The sequence below is a fragment of the Dipteris shenzhenensis genome, chromosome 2 (genome assembly GCF_047967505.1).
Source record: "Dipteris shenzhenensis isolate YYH24624 ecotype China chromosome 2, Dip_SZ_1.0, whole genome shotgun sequence".
NCBI classification, from domain to species: Eukaryota; Viridiplantae; Streptophyta; class Polypodiopsida; order Gleicheniales; family Dipteridaceae; genus Dipteris; species Dipteris shenzhenensis.
Genome location: NC_141597.1, coordinates 6,141,068 through 6,154,435, shown reverse-complemented (window position 1 = coordinate 6,154,435; position 13,368 = coordinate 6,141,068). Strand labels below are relative to the sequence as shown.

Sequence of the window (13,368 nt, the reverse complement as noted above, 5' to 3'; positions counted from 1 at the left end):
ATCCATCTAGGAAGCTATAAGCTTCCTTTCCAGCTACCCTTTCTAGAACATGTTCCATGAATGGTAGGGGGTAGTGGTCACATCTCGTGGGTGCATTGACCTTCTTCAAATCCACGCATACTCTAATTTTTCCATTTTTCTTTAGGACTATCACAATGGGTGATACCCAGTCTGTATGCTCGATCTCATAGATGAATCCGACATCTATGATTTTCTAGATTTCTTCCCTCACTATGAGTGCATATTTAAGATTCATAGGGTAGGGGCATTGTCGTACTAACCTAACATCGTTCATCATGGGGATTGTATGCTGCACTACTGCAGTAGGTACTCCTTTCATGTCCATGTATTTCCAAGCCATGCAATCCCTATATTCTCGTAGGAAAGCTATTAAGGCATTCTCCTCACTGGGAGTGAGGTCATCAGTGACAAATACGGGTTGTGGGTCGTGCCCTTCCAAGGCTAGGTTTACTTCTGGCTGGTCCATCATATCCTTGAGAACAACTGTCCTCTCGAGTCTTTTGGCTTGTTGGTACAAGATCTTACGATCCTAAATAGTATAGGCCTTGTAGTGGGCTGGTTCCTGTCATAGTTCTTCTTTATCCTCAATCTCCTTCTCTTTTTCTACCGAAGCAGTGGACTTTTTGGCCTTAGCCTTGCCTTTGGAGACATGGATTGAAGCAACCACCTTCTCCTAGACCATAGCTATCACTTTGATCCACATTCTAAAAGATGAAAATAAGCTTTGGATTGCTTAAGAGTCTAGGACTAGCTATTGGCTTAAATCCAACCTTCTGCAATGGGTCCACACAAGGTTTTAAGAAAGTATAGAGAAAAGAAAGAGAAGCACTTGAAACGTTACATTGTTGGGACTTTAAAGATTAAAAAAAGGTCTCAATGTGAGGTTTTAGCACATGTACATGGCTCGATATATGGACTTGGATCCTATAAATTGGACTTGCTTTCCTGCAGAGTATATGTAGAAGAATGGATTATAACACTATACTATTATTTACTTTTACATTGTCATTTTTGCATTCCGACACTTTATTTTCCAATCTAATAAAGTTGAGTGTGTATGTGTGTGTGAGAGAGAGGTAGCCATATTGATATGTGTGGGGGGAGACATATTGAGAGAGTAGGAGGGGGTTTTGAGAAAGAGAGAATAGGGGTGGTGTATGATGGGGAAGAGAGAGAGAGAGAGGGAGAGAGAGAGAGAGAGAGATTGGAATATTTGACATCTTTCTTATCATTGCTTGCTTACTATTTCCTTCCACTAAAGTCAAAAGCCAACCCTTAGTGTCTCACAGGAACATTTTAAGCTTTGCATTCAATTATTGGGGAGTTAATGTTTTGAGAGTGGAGTTCAATGTCCTTACCAAAATCTAGGATTTATTTCTGTAATGCATACCTTGAGGAGAAGGTGCATGTGGGAGCCTCTGTCCCCCATCACTTTCGAACTTTAATAGTCTAGGATGGTCCAAAATATGTGGGTTTGCGTTGATTCATGCCCTTCATTGTACTTATCCACCACTAATTCACATGAATCTTTATCACAAAACAAAGATGATGTATGTATGCAAAGACTTGGTAAGGGAAATTTTGAATAATCTCCTGTACACAATATGGGATGTCCAAGAGGGTTTCTAGCCTATTTCTAGAAGGGAGAGCATTTTATATGTGAGTTAGTAAGGAAAGTTTGATAAAAAGGTATCAAGTTGGGCATGGAATTTGTTATATGAGATACACTTATAAACATTGGAAAAATAAGCATGGCACATTGATTTTATGGATTGTGATTTAGTGGACACAATAAATAGGCGTACATGTGCTAAATGCTGAAATTCAATGCCTTGATATTACATATAGTTGGAGCTTGAAGCAGATTTGAAAATACATTGCTATCAATAGACTTTTTCTTTACATTGGATGGAACTGAAGTAAGAAGATGACTTGAAGCAACATCAATACTTGATATATGTAAGCCTCCTTGTGCCATGGCCATTCATAATTTGATTGAATAAATCAAAGGTATTTTCAAGTATGACATGACCTAGGAATATAAAACTTAACAACATTTATATTTTTTGCATTGTGTATTTATTATTATTTTGTCTATTGAAAGGTGTTCTTACTTTTGGACAAGTGCGACATGCCAAAAGCTAGAAAATATATTCTTAGGTTTTTTACTAATCCATTCCTTATGAGACCTTTTTGAGTACAAATCTCCCCAAAGTTCAAGGGGCCTCAATCCTTTTGAGCCTACCGAAATGTACAATAATGCCCAAGCTACAACCATGACAACATGGTGAGGATCCTACATGCCTCCTTGGAGGCCTTCAATGGGATCCTATGAGCTTGCTCAAGCTCAGCTAAGCTTGTTTTGTTATCAAATGGGTAAATATCAAATGTTCAATGGCAACATGCTAGAGGGGGTGGGCCTTTGTATTATGAACAAGGCCTTGCAATTTATTCACGGGGATGAGGAAGGTGTGTAAGATTTCTAGCCCAAACATGCATTTGCTTACCACATCTTTATGAATATCTTCTTGAATGGTGGTGAAATTCTCTAAAAGACTCCACTAGTCACTTCTCAAGATGCGAAGTAAATTTCATCTACCATGAATAAGAACTCTAGCACACCCAGCTTAAATTTTCAAACAGACTCACTACAGTCACACTTAAAGAAGGTACATAGAGCAAAAGTGATACTATGCTATCTTAATGTGGTGGAGCCAAGTGCATATATATTACCATTTAGACATATTGCACCATTACAAGCCACCCTTTCCTTCCAATTCCTTGGTGGTGAGCAAAAAATACACCAACAATTGGTGATGACTAAGCTAGGACTTGTGGGATTGAAGTATCCAGTGCTTCTAAGAATGGACACACTATGAGTCCTTAGAAACTATAATATACTTTATAAAATTGTTGTTGCATAGAATCACAATTGAGTTATCACCCAATTATGTAGTGAGTGTGTAGAATGGACCTTTGATCATGAACAAGCATCATGAAGCTAATGAATTGCATTACTAATGATCAAAGAATGAGATAGAAGATGACATAGGTACACTTCCCAATGTGCTATACTTTAAAGGATAGCCAAGCATCCATGGGGCCTCAACTCAACGGTGGTTCTAACCTAGATGTAGTTAATAATGAGCTAAAATCCCCATATGGGAATGTGTAGCATAGATGGTCATGAGAAGTCCCATGGATAGGATTCTGTTGAAACTAGTGTCTCCATAATTTACTACTAGTGATTTGGTAAATTGTTAAGTCCCTACTAGTGATTTGGTAAACTGTTAACTCAGATCTAAGCTCATAGAGGATGCACAAGTTCATGCTGCTGATTGTCTGGTGTTTGTATAATGATTTGGTAAATTGCTAATTGGAGATCTGAGCTCACCGAAAATGCACAAGCATTGTGAATAAAGGCTCTACAAGAGCCGATGACATGAGAATAGATATATTGGATGAGGAAGGAGATTTCTCACCATGTCCTACCCACACAGAGGCCAAAGTTGTGAGCAAGGATTTGTTGGGATATCTCAAGGTGTATGCCTCAGGCACACCTTATGTTTCTATGTGTGAGTGCTAGAGGCACAGTTAGGTGCCCACAAGCACAGTTAGGTGGTGGAGAGCCACATAGGATGATTGAGAGAATCTAGGAGCAGATTGAGGAGATGATTGTGGAGCTCTGAGGTCATCAGTGATGTCAGTGACCTTGTATGAGGTGCCTACTTAAGGACCTCACTCTTCTTCATTCCATAAGCAAGTATTCTGATTTTGTGTCCACTCTACTCTTTCCTTTCAGTGTTCCAACATGGTATCAGAGCCATTTGATCCTCCTTGAGCCCATTTTTGCCACATCATCATCTTCTTCCTCTTCTTCTTCTTCACCATCTCTCCCTCTTCTTCCAAAAATTTGCTTGAGCTTGTTCTCCTCCAATTCTCACCCATTTCCCATGCCCTTCCAGCTGGAGATCCCTCTTGTTGGGGCGAATTTCGAGCTGCAAGGAATTGAAGAATTACAAGCTCTGGTGGTCGCCATTGTACGAATTTCATCGAATCTTCTTGCTGCGTTTTCTCTGTGCCTGCTCCTTCTTTGTCTAATTCCTTTTAGGGCAAGCTTCTCCATACCTACAGCTACCTTGTGCTGAAATCTGAGCAGCAATGGCTGCATATTGAAGGAGAAAACAGAGAAAAACCAGTCGACTTTGTTGAAGAAGGAGAAGGCGACCTGACGCGTTTTTTCGCCTCTTCTTCCCAGAGTATCTACTGTGGTATACCAGCTTTCTTTTGCCTTAGAAAGCCCCCTTTCTTTTGCTTTGAAGAGTGAGCTATGAGCCCTCCAAGTTCAGCTCTCTAGTTTTGACAGTTTTGACAAGCTTTTGAAAATGATGCTACATAAAATGCTACTCTAGCATTTCTGGTCTTTTGAAGTTTTCAATAACTTCACTACAAGTGTTGCTTCAGTTTTGTTTTGACTTGCTAGACCTGGTTTTGATTGGAAAGTGTTTATTTCATCCACTTCTATGAAGCATGTAAGAAGAAGCATCATTGTTTGAAATCTAGTCACTACTATTTGCTACATCAAGTGCTCATACTTTGGAAGTCTTTCAGTTATTTTTGCCTTGTAAGAGAGATAGACACTGCCCAATCTCTGGGTTAGACCCTCTCATGGCTACCATATATAATCTTGAGAAGTTCAATGGAAAGGGCTTCCATACATGGCAAATGAAGGTGAAATTTGCATTGATGCGGGAGAACTTATGGGGACTTGTCAAACCTACTCCTACCGCTTCTTCTACGGCCTCCAATGCTGGAGAATCTTTAACTCCGACACGACCGGCAAGGGATCCAGCAAGAGAAGAAAAAGCATATGGTATAATTGCTCTAGCTTTGGGTGATGATTACATACATCATATCTCTGACTTGGAGTCTCCTTCGGAAGCTTGGCAGAAGCTAGACATGATTTTTGGTGCAAGCTCTCACATCTCTAAACTATCACTTAAAATCTCTTTCTTTGAATTAAAGATGGCAAGTGATACTACTTTAGCTGCTCATGTCAACTATATGCGGAGCCTTATGACTCAATTAGCTTCTATCAACTCTCCTATCACCCCTGATGATGCTATGGCAGTGTTACTTAAGAGTATGCCTGAAAGTTTTGATCACATTGTTAGCACTTTGAAGAATCTTCCCAATCCTAACCTTGAAGGCATTATCTCTGCTCTCCAAGAAGAAGAAAGGCATATGGAGCTAAGGAAAGGCAATGACACTACTTATGTTATGAAATTCCAGAAGGGCAAGTATACTCCTTGCAATCACTGTGGAAAGACAAATCACCTTTCAAAGGACTGCTTCAAAGTTAATCCATGCAAGCACTGTGGCAAAAACAACCATAGTGAGAAGTTTTGCAGAGCCAAAGCAAAGACAGAAAATGCAAATCTACTTACAGTGAATGAGCCTCCACAAGATGAGGCATCCTTTGAAGATTATGCATTTTAATTCATCTCTATGTATGCTCCAGATCTCTCTTTTTATGTCAAGGTACTCAGCCTCTGGATAGTCCTCCAAAATGAATGAAAATAAACTATTGTGTTTTGTGTGTTTTGTAAACACCTCTGGTCACCTTATGATGTAGGCCATGTGTATGTTTTGTTCCATGGTACCTCCTGCAGACATTGTGTGCATGTACATGCAGGGGAGATAACCATTGGAAGGTCTGTTTGTATCCCTTTTGTTTACCTTACACCCAAGGGAACCCTTGCTAGCATGAGAACCTAGCCATAGATTTATCCTTGACCACCATGAGATGGCATGAGAAACTATGAGACTAGATGTATCCTTGACATAGCCTGAGGCATTTCCTTGAGGGGGGGTTTGTTGGGATATCTCAAGGTGTATGCCTCAGGCACACCTTATGTTTCTATGTGTGAGTGCTAGAGGCACAGTTAGGTGCCCACAAGCACAGTTAGGTGGTGGAGAGCCACATAGGATGATTGAGAGAATCTAGGAGCAGATTGAGGAGATGATTGTGGAGCTCTGAGGTCATCAGTGATGTCAGTGACCTTGTATGAGGTGCCTACTTAAGGACCTCACTCTTCTTCATTCCATAAGCAAGTATTCTGATTTTGTGTCCACTCTACTCTTTCCTTTCAGTGTTCCAACAGGATTCAAGCTCCTAAGATAGTGTCAGAGACACCAAGCCTGTTGTCTGAGAGTAAATGTGATTTGAAAATGAAAAGGTATTCTTTCTTTAGAAATCCATGTTTTACATGAAATTCATTCTTGTATAAAGGATATTATTTGGGCTTGTGCCATCTATTTGAAGAGACTCTAAAACATCCCTAAACAAAATGTCAAATTATCTTTTAAAGGGATTATATATTCTAAGGATTCCTAAGGAATTCACAAAAACAATGAATCTTCAAATTTTTAATTTGTTTGTATTAATTTCAAAAAAGGAAAAAATCTTCAATACTAATACCATCTAGATAGGATTTTTGAGCCATTTTAGTTTCACATCTTAAACATGAGACCTTATAAACCCTTTTAATGCAACCTTAGATTCATTTTCACACTTTGTCAATCATAAAATCATTTATGGCTAAACAAATTTTATGATGATTAAAATTTTTTAAAAAATTGACATAGGAAGGGGTGAGTATGTATACCATGAATAGTGTATCCCTACCTACTATGTAGTAAACATTTTAAGGGGCATTTGGGCGCCATGAAGTACTAGTCAATGCCTATCGATCATCCAATTGCTATGCCACCATAGTCCCAAAGGATGGCAAACAAGTGTATTTTGCGATTTTGCAATGTTTTTCTCCATTTCACAATTTTTCTTGAAATGTAAGATGATTCGTAAGCATAATTTTTTAGTCAAGTATCTACGAAGTACAAGGAGTTATATCAACTCAAGAGTTTGCCCCATTTGCATTGTCATAGATTGAAGAATTGATCAAATGTACATGCATACGGGTGTTTCTTTAAGTTTGGTAAGTTAAGGTGCCTTTGGTTGCCTGTTTTCAATAATAATTATGGCCATCAAGGTTTAAATACTCCAAATTATCTTGTGTGATTGGTGGAGAACCATTGTCCATAGCGGTTAGATATCCCAAAGCATGCTTGGATAATAATGGAATAGCTTTTTGTAATAAGAATATCATGATCCTTCATTTGAGAGATGGTATGGATGGATTATTAAGCTCTTTTTATATGGGTATAGGCATGCAACAAACAACTTTTACCTTTTATTATGTTGTTTCCATTTTTGAAAATTGACGGATATTGCTCAAGGAATCTTCAAGATTGAGTTCCCACACTGTCATTGAAAAAAGAAAGGAGAGAATCTAGAAAGATCTTGAAAGATAAGTTTCAAGAGGTGCCTATTGCAGGTATGTTAGATTCATTGCAATTAGCACATTGTAATACACATGCTTAAAATTGATGTGGTTTTACTTTATTTATTTATTTATTTATTTTTTGAACGCGTGGTCCTATTGAGGGGCACCTTGCCCTGGACGGGTGGACAATGGGTCCACAGTTGTGGCACTCACAAACAAAACGGCAAGCTAAGACTCTATGCCGGAGCCTCCAAGACGTAAACCCACCATGACCTGAGGGTTGGCAGCCCAACACTCAAACCACTAGGTGGGAGTGTTGCACCACCATTTTTTGAGTTCTTGAGAAGCTTAGGTGGAGTGGTGGTAAGCAAATATTGAAAGCACATGGGTATGTTGCTGCTTAGAGGTCCCATGCGTGCAAGAACTAGGTCTCTTTTCTCCTCCTCCGAGAAGATGCTAGGTGATGATTGTTGTGCAATCATGTTGTGCTGCTAGTTTGTCACCCTTCTAGTTACTTGGCCAGCACTAAAATCCTATGAAGCCATGTGGCACATTCTAAGCCGGTAGATCATCTGGCCTACTCTCTAGCAGAGGTGGCAAAGCATTCTAGTTTGTCTTTATAAGATCGATTTGTATAAGCGTCTCGTGTTGCCATCGACTTGCAACCTTATGGCCCCAGTCAAGTCACCAGTCGAGAGGCCTGAGCATAGTTTTGCTCGGTCGATCCATGCCCTTGGAGGACCATCCCCTTCTCAGCCAACGAGGAGTCTTCCATTACGCCTCTCAATTTCCAATTTCTCCCTCATGCATCGCCACTCTCCTGGCAATTGGTTTTCATTGCATCGTTCTTCGCAGATAGCTCAATTACCCCATAAGGCAGGAGACTTATTTCAGGGATCTCTCTTAGTGGTTAAGAGCGAAATCCAGGGGCAGATTTCAAGCATTAAAAATACTGGGCTAAAGACATGTGCGAGAAAAAGGAGTCCGACATGTCTTACATATTCGTGTGAATAAAAATAAAGCAGAAGACTTGGAGATGCTGACTTTAGATTCTTTCGAACGAACGGCCCAGCTGCCTTCGGTTGATAAATTTTTATGCATCCTTCAGGAGTGCAGAAAAAACAGGAATCTAGCGTATGCCAAACGGTTGCATGCCTACATGTGCAAAAGTGGGCTGGAAGCTCATAAATTCCTTGGGAACTACCTCGTCTCAATCTTGCTGGAATGTGGAAGCATTTGTAATGCTCAGCAGGTTTTTACAAGGTTAGTTGATCGGAATGTGTATTCTTGGACCTCTCTCATCGTGAGTTATATAGAATCTGGGGAATCACAGCATGCTTTTAGTCTATACCAGAAAATGCAAGACGATTTCGTGCATCCTAGCAACTATACGTTTGTGGTCTTACTGAAGGCTTGTGCTCGGCTAAAAGATGTGGAAAGAGGCCAAGAAATACATACTGATGTAGCCAGAAAGCAAGTGGAAAGAGATCTTTTCGTTGGCAACACGTTGGTTGATATGTACGCCAAATGTGGCTCCCTTGTAAAAGCACGTGAAGTGTTTGATAAGCTGTCAGTTCGAGATGTAGTCTCGTGGAACATACTAATCTCACGATATGTTGAACATGGGCTTGGTGAGGAAGCGCTGAACTGCTTCGAGCAAATGCAAATAGGGGGTCTCTCTCCGAATGCTGTCACGTTTCTTTGCAGCTTGAAAGCTTGCAGGAGCATAGGAGCCATAGACAAGGGCCAAGACATACATGCTGAGATTGCCAGAAAGCAGTTGGAAAGACATCCTTTCCTTGGCAACACCTTGATCGATATGTATGCCCAACGTGGCTCCCTTTCAAAAGCACATGAAGTGTTCTATAAGCTGCCAGGTGTAGATGTAGTCTCATGGAACATACTAATTGCAGGATACGTTGAACATGGGCTTTGTGACAAAGCACTGGACTGTTTTCAACAGATGCAACTTGAGGGTGTCTCTCCTGATGCTGTCACGTTTGCTTGCAACTTGAAAGCCTGTGGGAGCACAGGAGCTATAGAGAAGGGCCAAGCAATACACACAGTGATTGTCAAAAAAGGGTTGGAAAAAGTACCCTTTGTTGGCAATGCCCTGGTTGATATGTATGCCAAAGGTGGCATGCTTGCAAAAGCGCAGGAAGTGTTTGACAAGCTTCCAGTTCAAGATGTCGTCTCATGGAACATACTGGTCTCTGGATATGCTGAACATGGACTTGGGGAGGAAGCTCTGAACTGTTTCAAACAGATGCAAGTGGCAGGACTGTCTCCCAATGATGTTACGTTTATTTGCAGCTTGAAAGCTTGCGCCAGCATAAGAGCTATAGACAAAGGCCAAGAAATCCACGCTGAAATTGCTAGACGGGAATTGGAGAGCAATCCTTCTGTTGGCAACACCTTGGTTGATATGTATGCCAAATGTGGGTCACTTGCAAAAGGACAAGAAGTGTTTGACAGGCTGCCATTTCGAGATGTTGTCTCGTGGAGCATATTAATTGCAGGATATGCTGAACATGGGCTTGGCAGGGAAGCGATGGACAGCATCAAGCAGATGCAACTGGAGGGGATCTCTCAAAATGCTATCACTCTAGTTTGCAGCTTGAAAGCTTGTGGGAGCGTAGGAACCATAGACAATGGCATACAAATACATGCTGAGATTGCCAGAAAGAAATTGGAAAAAGATCCGTGTGTTGGCAGCACATTGGTTGACATGTATGCAAAATGTGGGTTGCTTGCAAAAGCACAGGAAGTATTTAACAAGTTGCCAGTTAGAGATGTAGTTTCGTGGACTGCAATAGTTGCAGGATATGCTAACCATGGGCTTGCCAAGGAAGCCCTAAACTGTTTCATATTGATGCAACTGGAGGGCGTGATTCCAAATGCTGTTACGTTTGTTTGCAGCTTGAGAGCTTGTGCCAGCATGGGAGCCATAGATAAGGGCATAGAAATACATGCTGAGATCGCCAAACAGAAACTAGAAAGAGATCCTCGCATTGGGATCGCCTTGCTTGACATGTATAGCAAATGTGGCTTGCTTACAAAAGCACGTCAAGTGTTTAGCAAGCTTCCGGTTCGAAATGCGATCTCATGGACTGCACTGGTTACAAGATATGCTGAATATGGTCTTGGTGAGGAAGCACTAAACTTTTTTGAAGAGATGCAACTGGAAGGTGTGTTTCCGGATGCTGTCGCATTTGTTAGCAGCTTGAAAGCATGTGGCATCATAGGAGCTATAGACAAGGGTAGAGAAATACACACTAAGATTGCAAGAAATTGCCTGGAAAGAGATCTTGTTGTCGGCAGTGCCTTAGTAGATATGTATGCCAAATGTGGCTCCCTTGCAAAAGCATGTGAAGTGTTTAACAAGCTTCCAGTTCGAGATGTAGTCTTGTGGACTGCACTAATTGCAGGGTATGCCCAGCTAGGAGAAAGTGACAGTGTTTTCCATATGCTTGAGAGAATGAGAGGAGAAGGCGTATCGCCAAACAGGGTGACATTCCTTAGCATCTTTGCTGTATGCTGTCATGCGGGTCTTGTGGAAACTGGGCAGAAGTACTTTGAGGCCATGAACAATTACTATGGCATCACTCCAACCATTGAGCATCACACTTACATGGTAGATTTACTTGGCCGTGCAGGACAATTACATGAGGCAGTCACCATGGTAGAGAAAATGCCTTTTCAACCTAATCTTGCAGTGTGGCATTCGGTTTTGGGTGCTTGTCAAAAATGGGGTAATGTTGAGCTTGGAAGACGGGCCTTTGAATATGCAGTACGATTGGATAAAAAAGATGCTGCAGCATATGTCTTGATGTCTAACATCTATGCTGATGCTCACATGCAGGAGGATGAGAAGACGGTTGAGGCAATGAGAGTGAAAGAACAAGCATGGAAGAGTTGGAATGACGTTGGTGGAATTGTGCATAAATTTATAGTGGGAGATAAAAGTTATTCCCTAACCAAGAATGTATATATGTAAAGCTAGAAGATCTTTCCCACACGGGAGGAAGGTGTTTTCTGATGATGCAAATGTCGACACAGTGAGAAGCTGGCTATCATATGTGCTCTAATGAGATATACCATTAAAACATCATTATGTGCTGCCAACAATGCGAACTTTTATGTGGCCAAAATGATTATATCAAGGACAGAGCAGCAAAGTATGTTTGTCATAGTTGCAAACTGCTTTCATGTCTTGAAGGAAAGTGTACTAGTGGGAAATACGGGTGATAGTATGCATGTACAGTAGCCAATGTCCCACTACGATGCACGGCAAGTGCAACTTTGAGGAGGAAAATAAGAGTCTGATCATGATTTCTTAAGTGAGCTGCCTTGTGAGATGGTGAATGTGCTGCTAAAAACAAGCTGCTGTTATTTTTGAATCTGGGGTTGGTTGAGTCAACTCTCCAGTTTGAACAAAATCAGCATATCTTGAAAGCTCTTCCATTTCTTCAAAAATTTTTCGTGAATTTTGTGGATTTGTAACACACAAGTTGCATCATGCTACTAAGAACCTGTCGATCAGTCTCAATACCAAGTGTGCGAGATCCATCTCTACCCAACCAAAACTGACAGCTCCCACAGACTGCAGAATCCTGAGTCACCATGAAGACCCCAGGTCTATTGTCCATACTGTCTTTGGTGGCTTGCCAACATGGTCAGCCTTGTGGGCACCCTATCAGCTTTCAACCCACATCAAGAAATTTAACATTCCATCTTTGACCACTGGTTCAAAGCTCATAACCCAAGTAAAGCCACACAAGGTCACACACAGAATGCACCCATATATTGACACTTTCGAGTTACAATAAACCATCTCCACTGCCACTAAAATACATGTTTTACCCAGGTAAATTACATAGAAATGTGTGAAGTGGTCCACACTTGGTCAAAATTAGAGAAACCTTACCTTGATGGTAAGATCATACATACATACATACATACATACATATATACATATATATATATATATATATAGAGAGAGAGAGAGAGAGAGAGAGAGAGAGAGAGAGAGTTTATTAAAGTAACGGATGGGTCTATGAGACTATGAAAATCCTGATACAATGAGTTGAAAGGGTGGAGCTACTAAACGAGCATCATCACCCATGCTAAGTATTTTGCATAGTCATAACATCATCATCATCATCATCATCATCGTCATCCTAATCCAATGCTAAGTTTGGCCAGATACAGCGGAAACATAAGCCAAAAGGGGAGATCATGATGGACCCGGTGGTGGGTGGGGTTGTGTTGGTAAGAGATCAGAGATAGAACCCTGTCGGCTATCCGTGGATCCGGTCCATCGTGGCCTCTTAACAATGGCTTTGCATTTGACAAAGGCCATTGTAACCCTACGGTCCTGAACATGGATGGGATGTCCCCAAGCGTGATTTGTGCATCCGTCCTCTGTCGAGTGTGTTATGTCGTTGGCTCTGGATCTCTATCTCGCCAACCACCTATGATCTGGTGGTCTATGTGATCTGGCTAGAGGAACTCCATAAGTATACTCTGAGACGAGTCTGTCTATTTGTCCTGACCTTGTCTTTGCAATTTGAGTAGGTGCTCTCTATGCCTAATCGCCTCATGGATGAAGGTGGCCAAGCATCTCTAAGCTGGATAAGAGAGGAATCGGGAAAGGAATCTCAAAGGCCATCTCTGAAGAGACAATGGTAGCGGCCTTGAATCTCATAGTACATGGGGCATCTGAAGTTGATGGTGTGGCAACTTGGGTGTAACACTGTGTACGATGGTGTCGTGTCGACTTCAAGGTGGCGGCGCTAAGCAGCGCTAAGGTGCTTCGGGTATGGTAGATATGACCTGGTAGGAGCTTCATAGAAGGTGACGAGGGATTCAATCCTTGCTCCCACAGTAGCAACTACAACAATCCAGCTCGCTCCACAGCAGTTGACATTGTAGATGCTATGCCAAGATATGGATTTGAAAGCCCTCTAGCAAGCATTCTAGGACCTCTGCTTCAGCATTT

At 41.3% G+C, this 13,368-nt stretch overlaps 1 protein-coding gene across 1 annotated transcript; it reads left to right on the top strand.

Moving 5' to 3' along the window:
- Positions 1–8,403: 8,403 nt before the first annotated feature.
- LOC147904276 (putative pentatricopeptide repeat-containing protein At3g15130) lies at positions 8,404–13,058 on the top strand. The gene is made up of 5 exons (XM_087385172.1): positions 8,404–9,062; positions 9,141–10,097; positions 10,287–10,767; positions 10,936–11,292; positions 12,945–13,058. Exons 1-5 carry the CDS (start codon positions 8,404–8,406, stop codon positions 13,056–13,058), a joined length of 2,568 nt encoding a protein of 855 aa, XP_087241298.1.
- Positions 13,059–13,368: the final 310 nt, after the last annotated feature.

Excerpts from the sequence above, each read along its gene's own strand:
- LOC147904276 (XM_087385172.1), top strand. The coding sequence starts at position 8,404 with ATGCTGACTTTAGATTCTTTCGAACGAACGGCCCAGCTGCCTTCGGTT. Across the intron at positions 10,098-10,286 it reads GGCAGCACATTGGTTGACAT|CTTGAGAGCTTGTGCCAGCA; the intron begins GTATGCAAAATG and ends GTTTGTTTGCAG. Across the intron at positions 10,768-10,935 it reads ACAAGCTTCCAGTTCGAGAT|AAGTACTTTGAGGCCATGAA; the intron begins GTAGTCTTGTGG and ends GAAACTGGGCAG.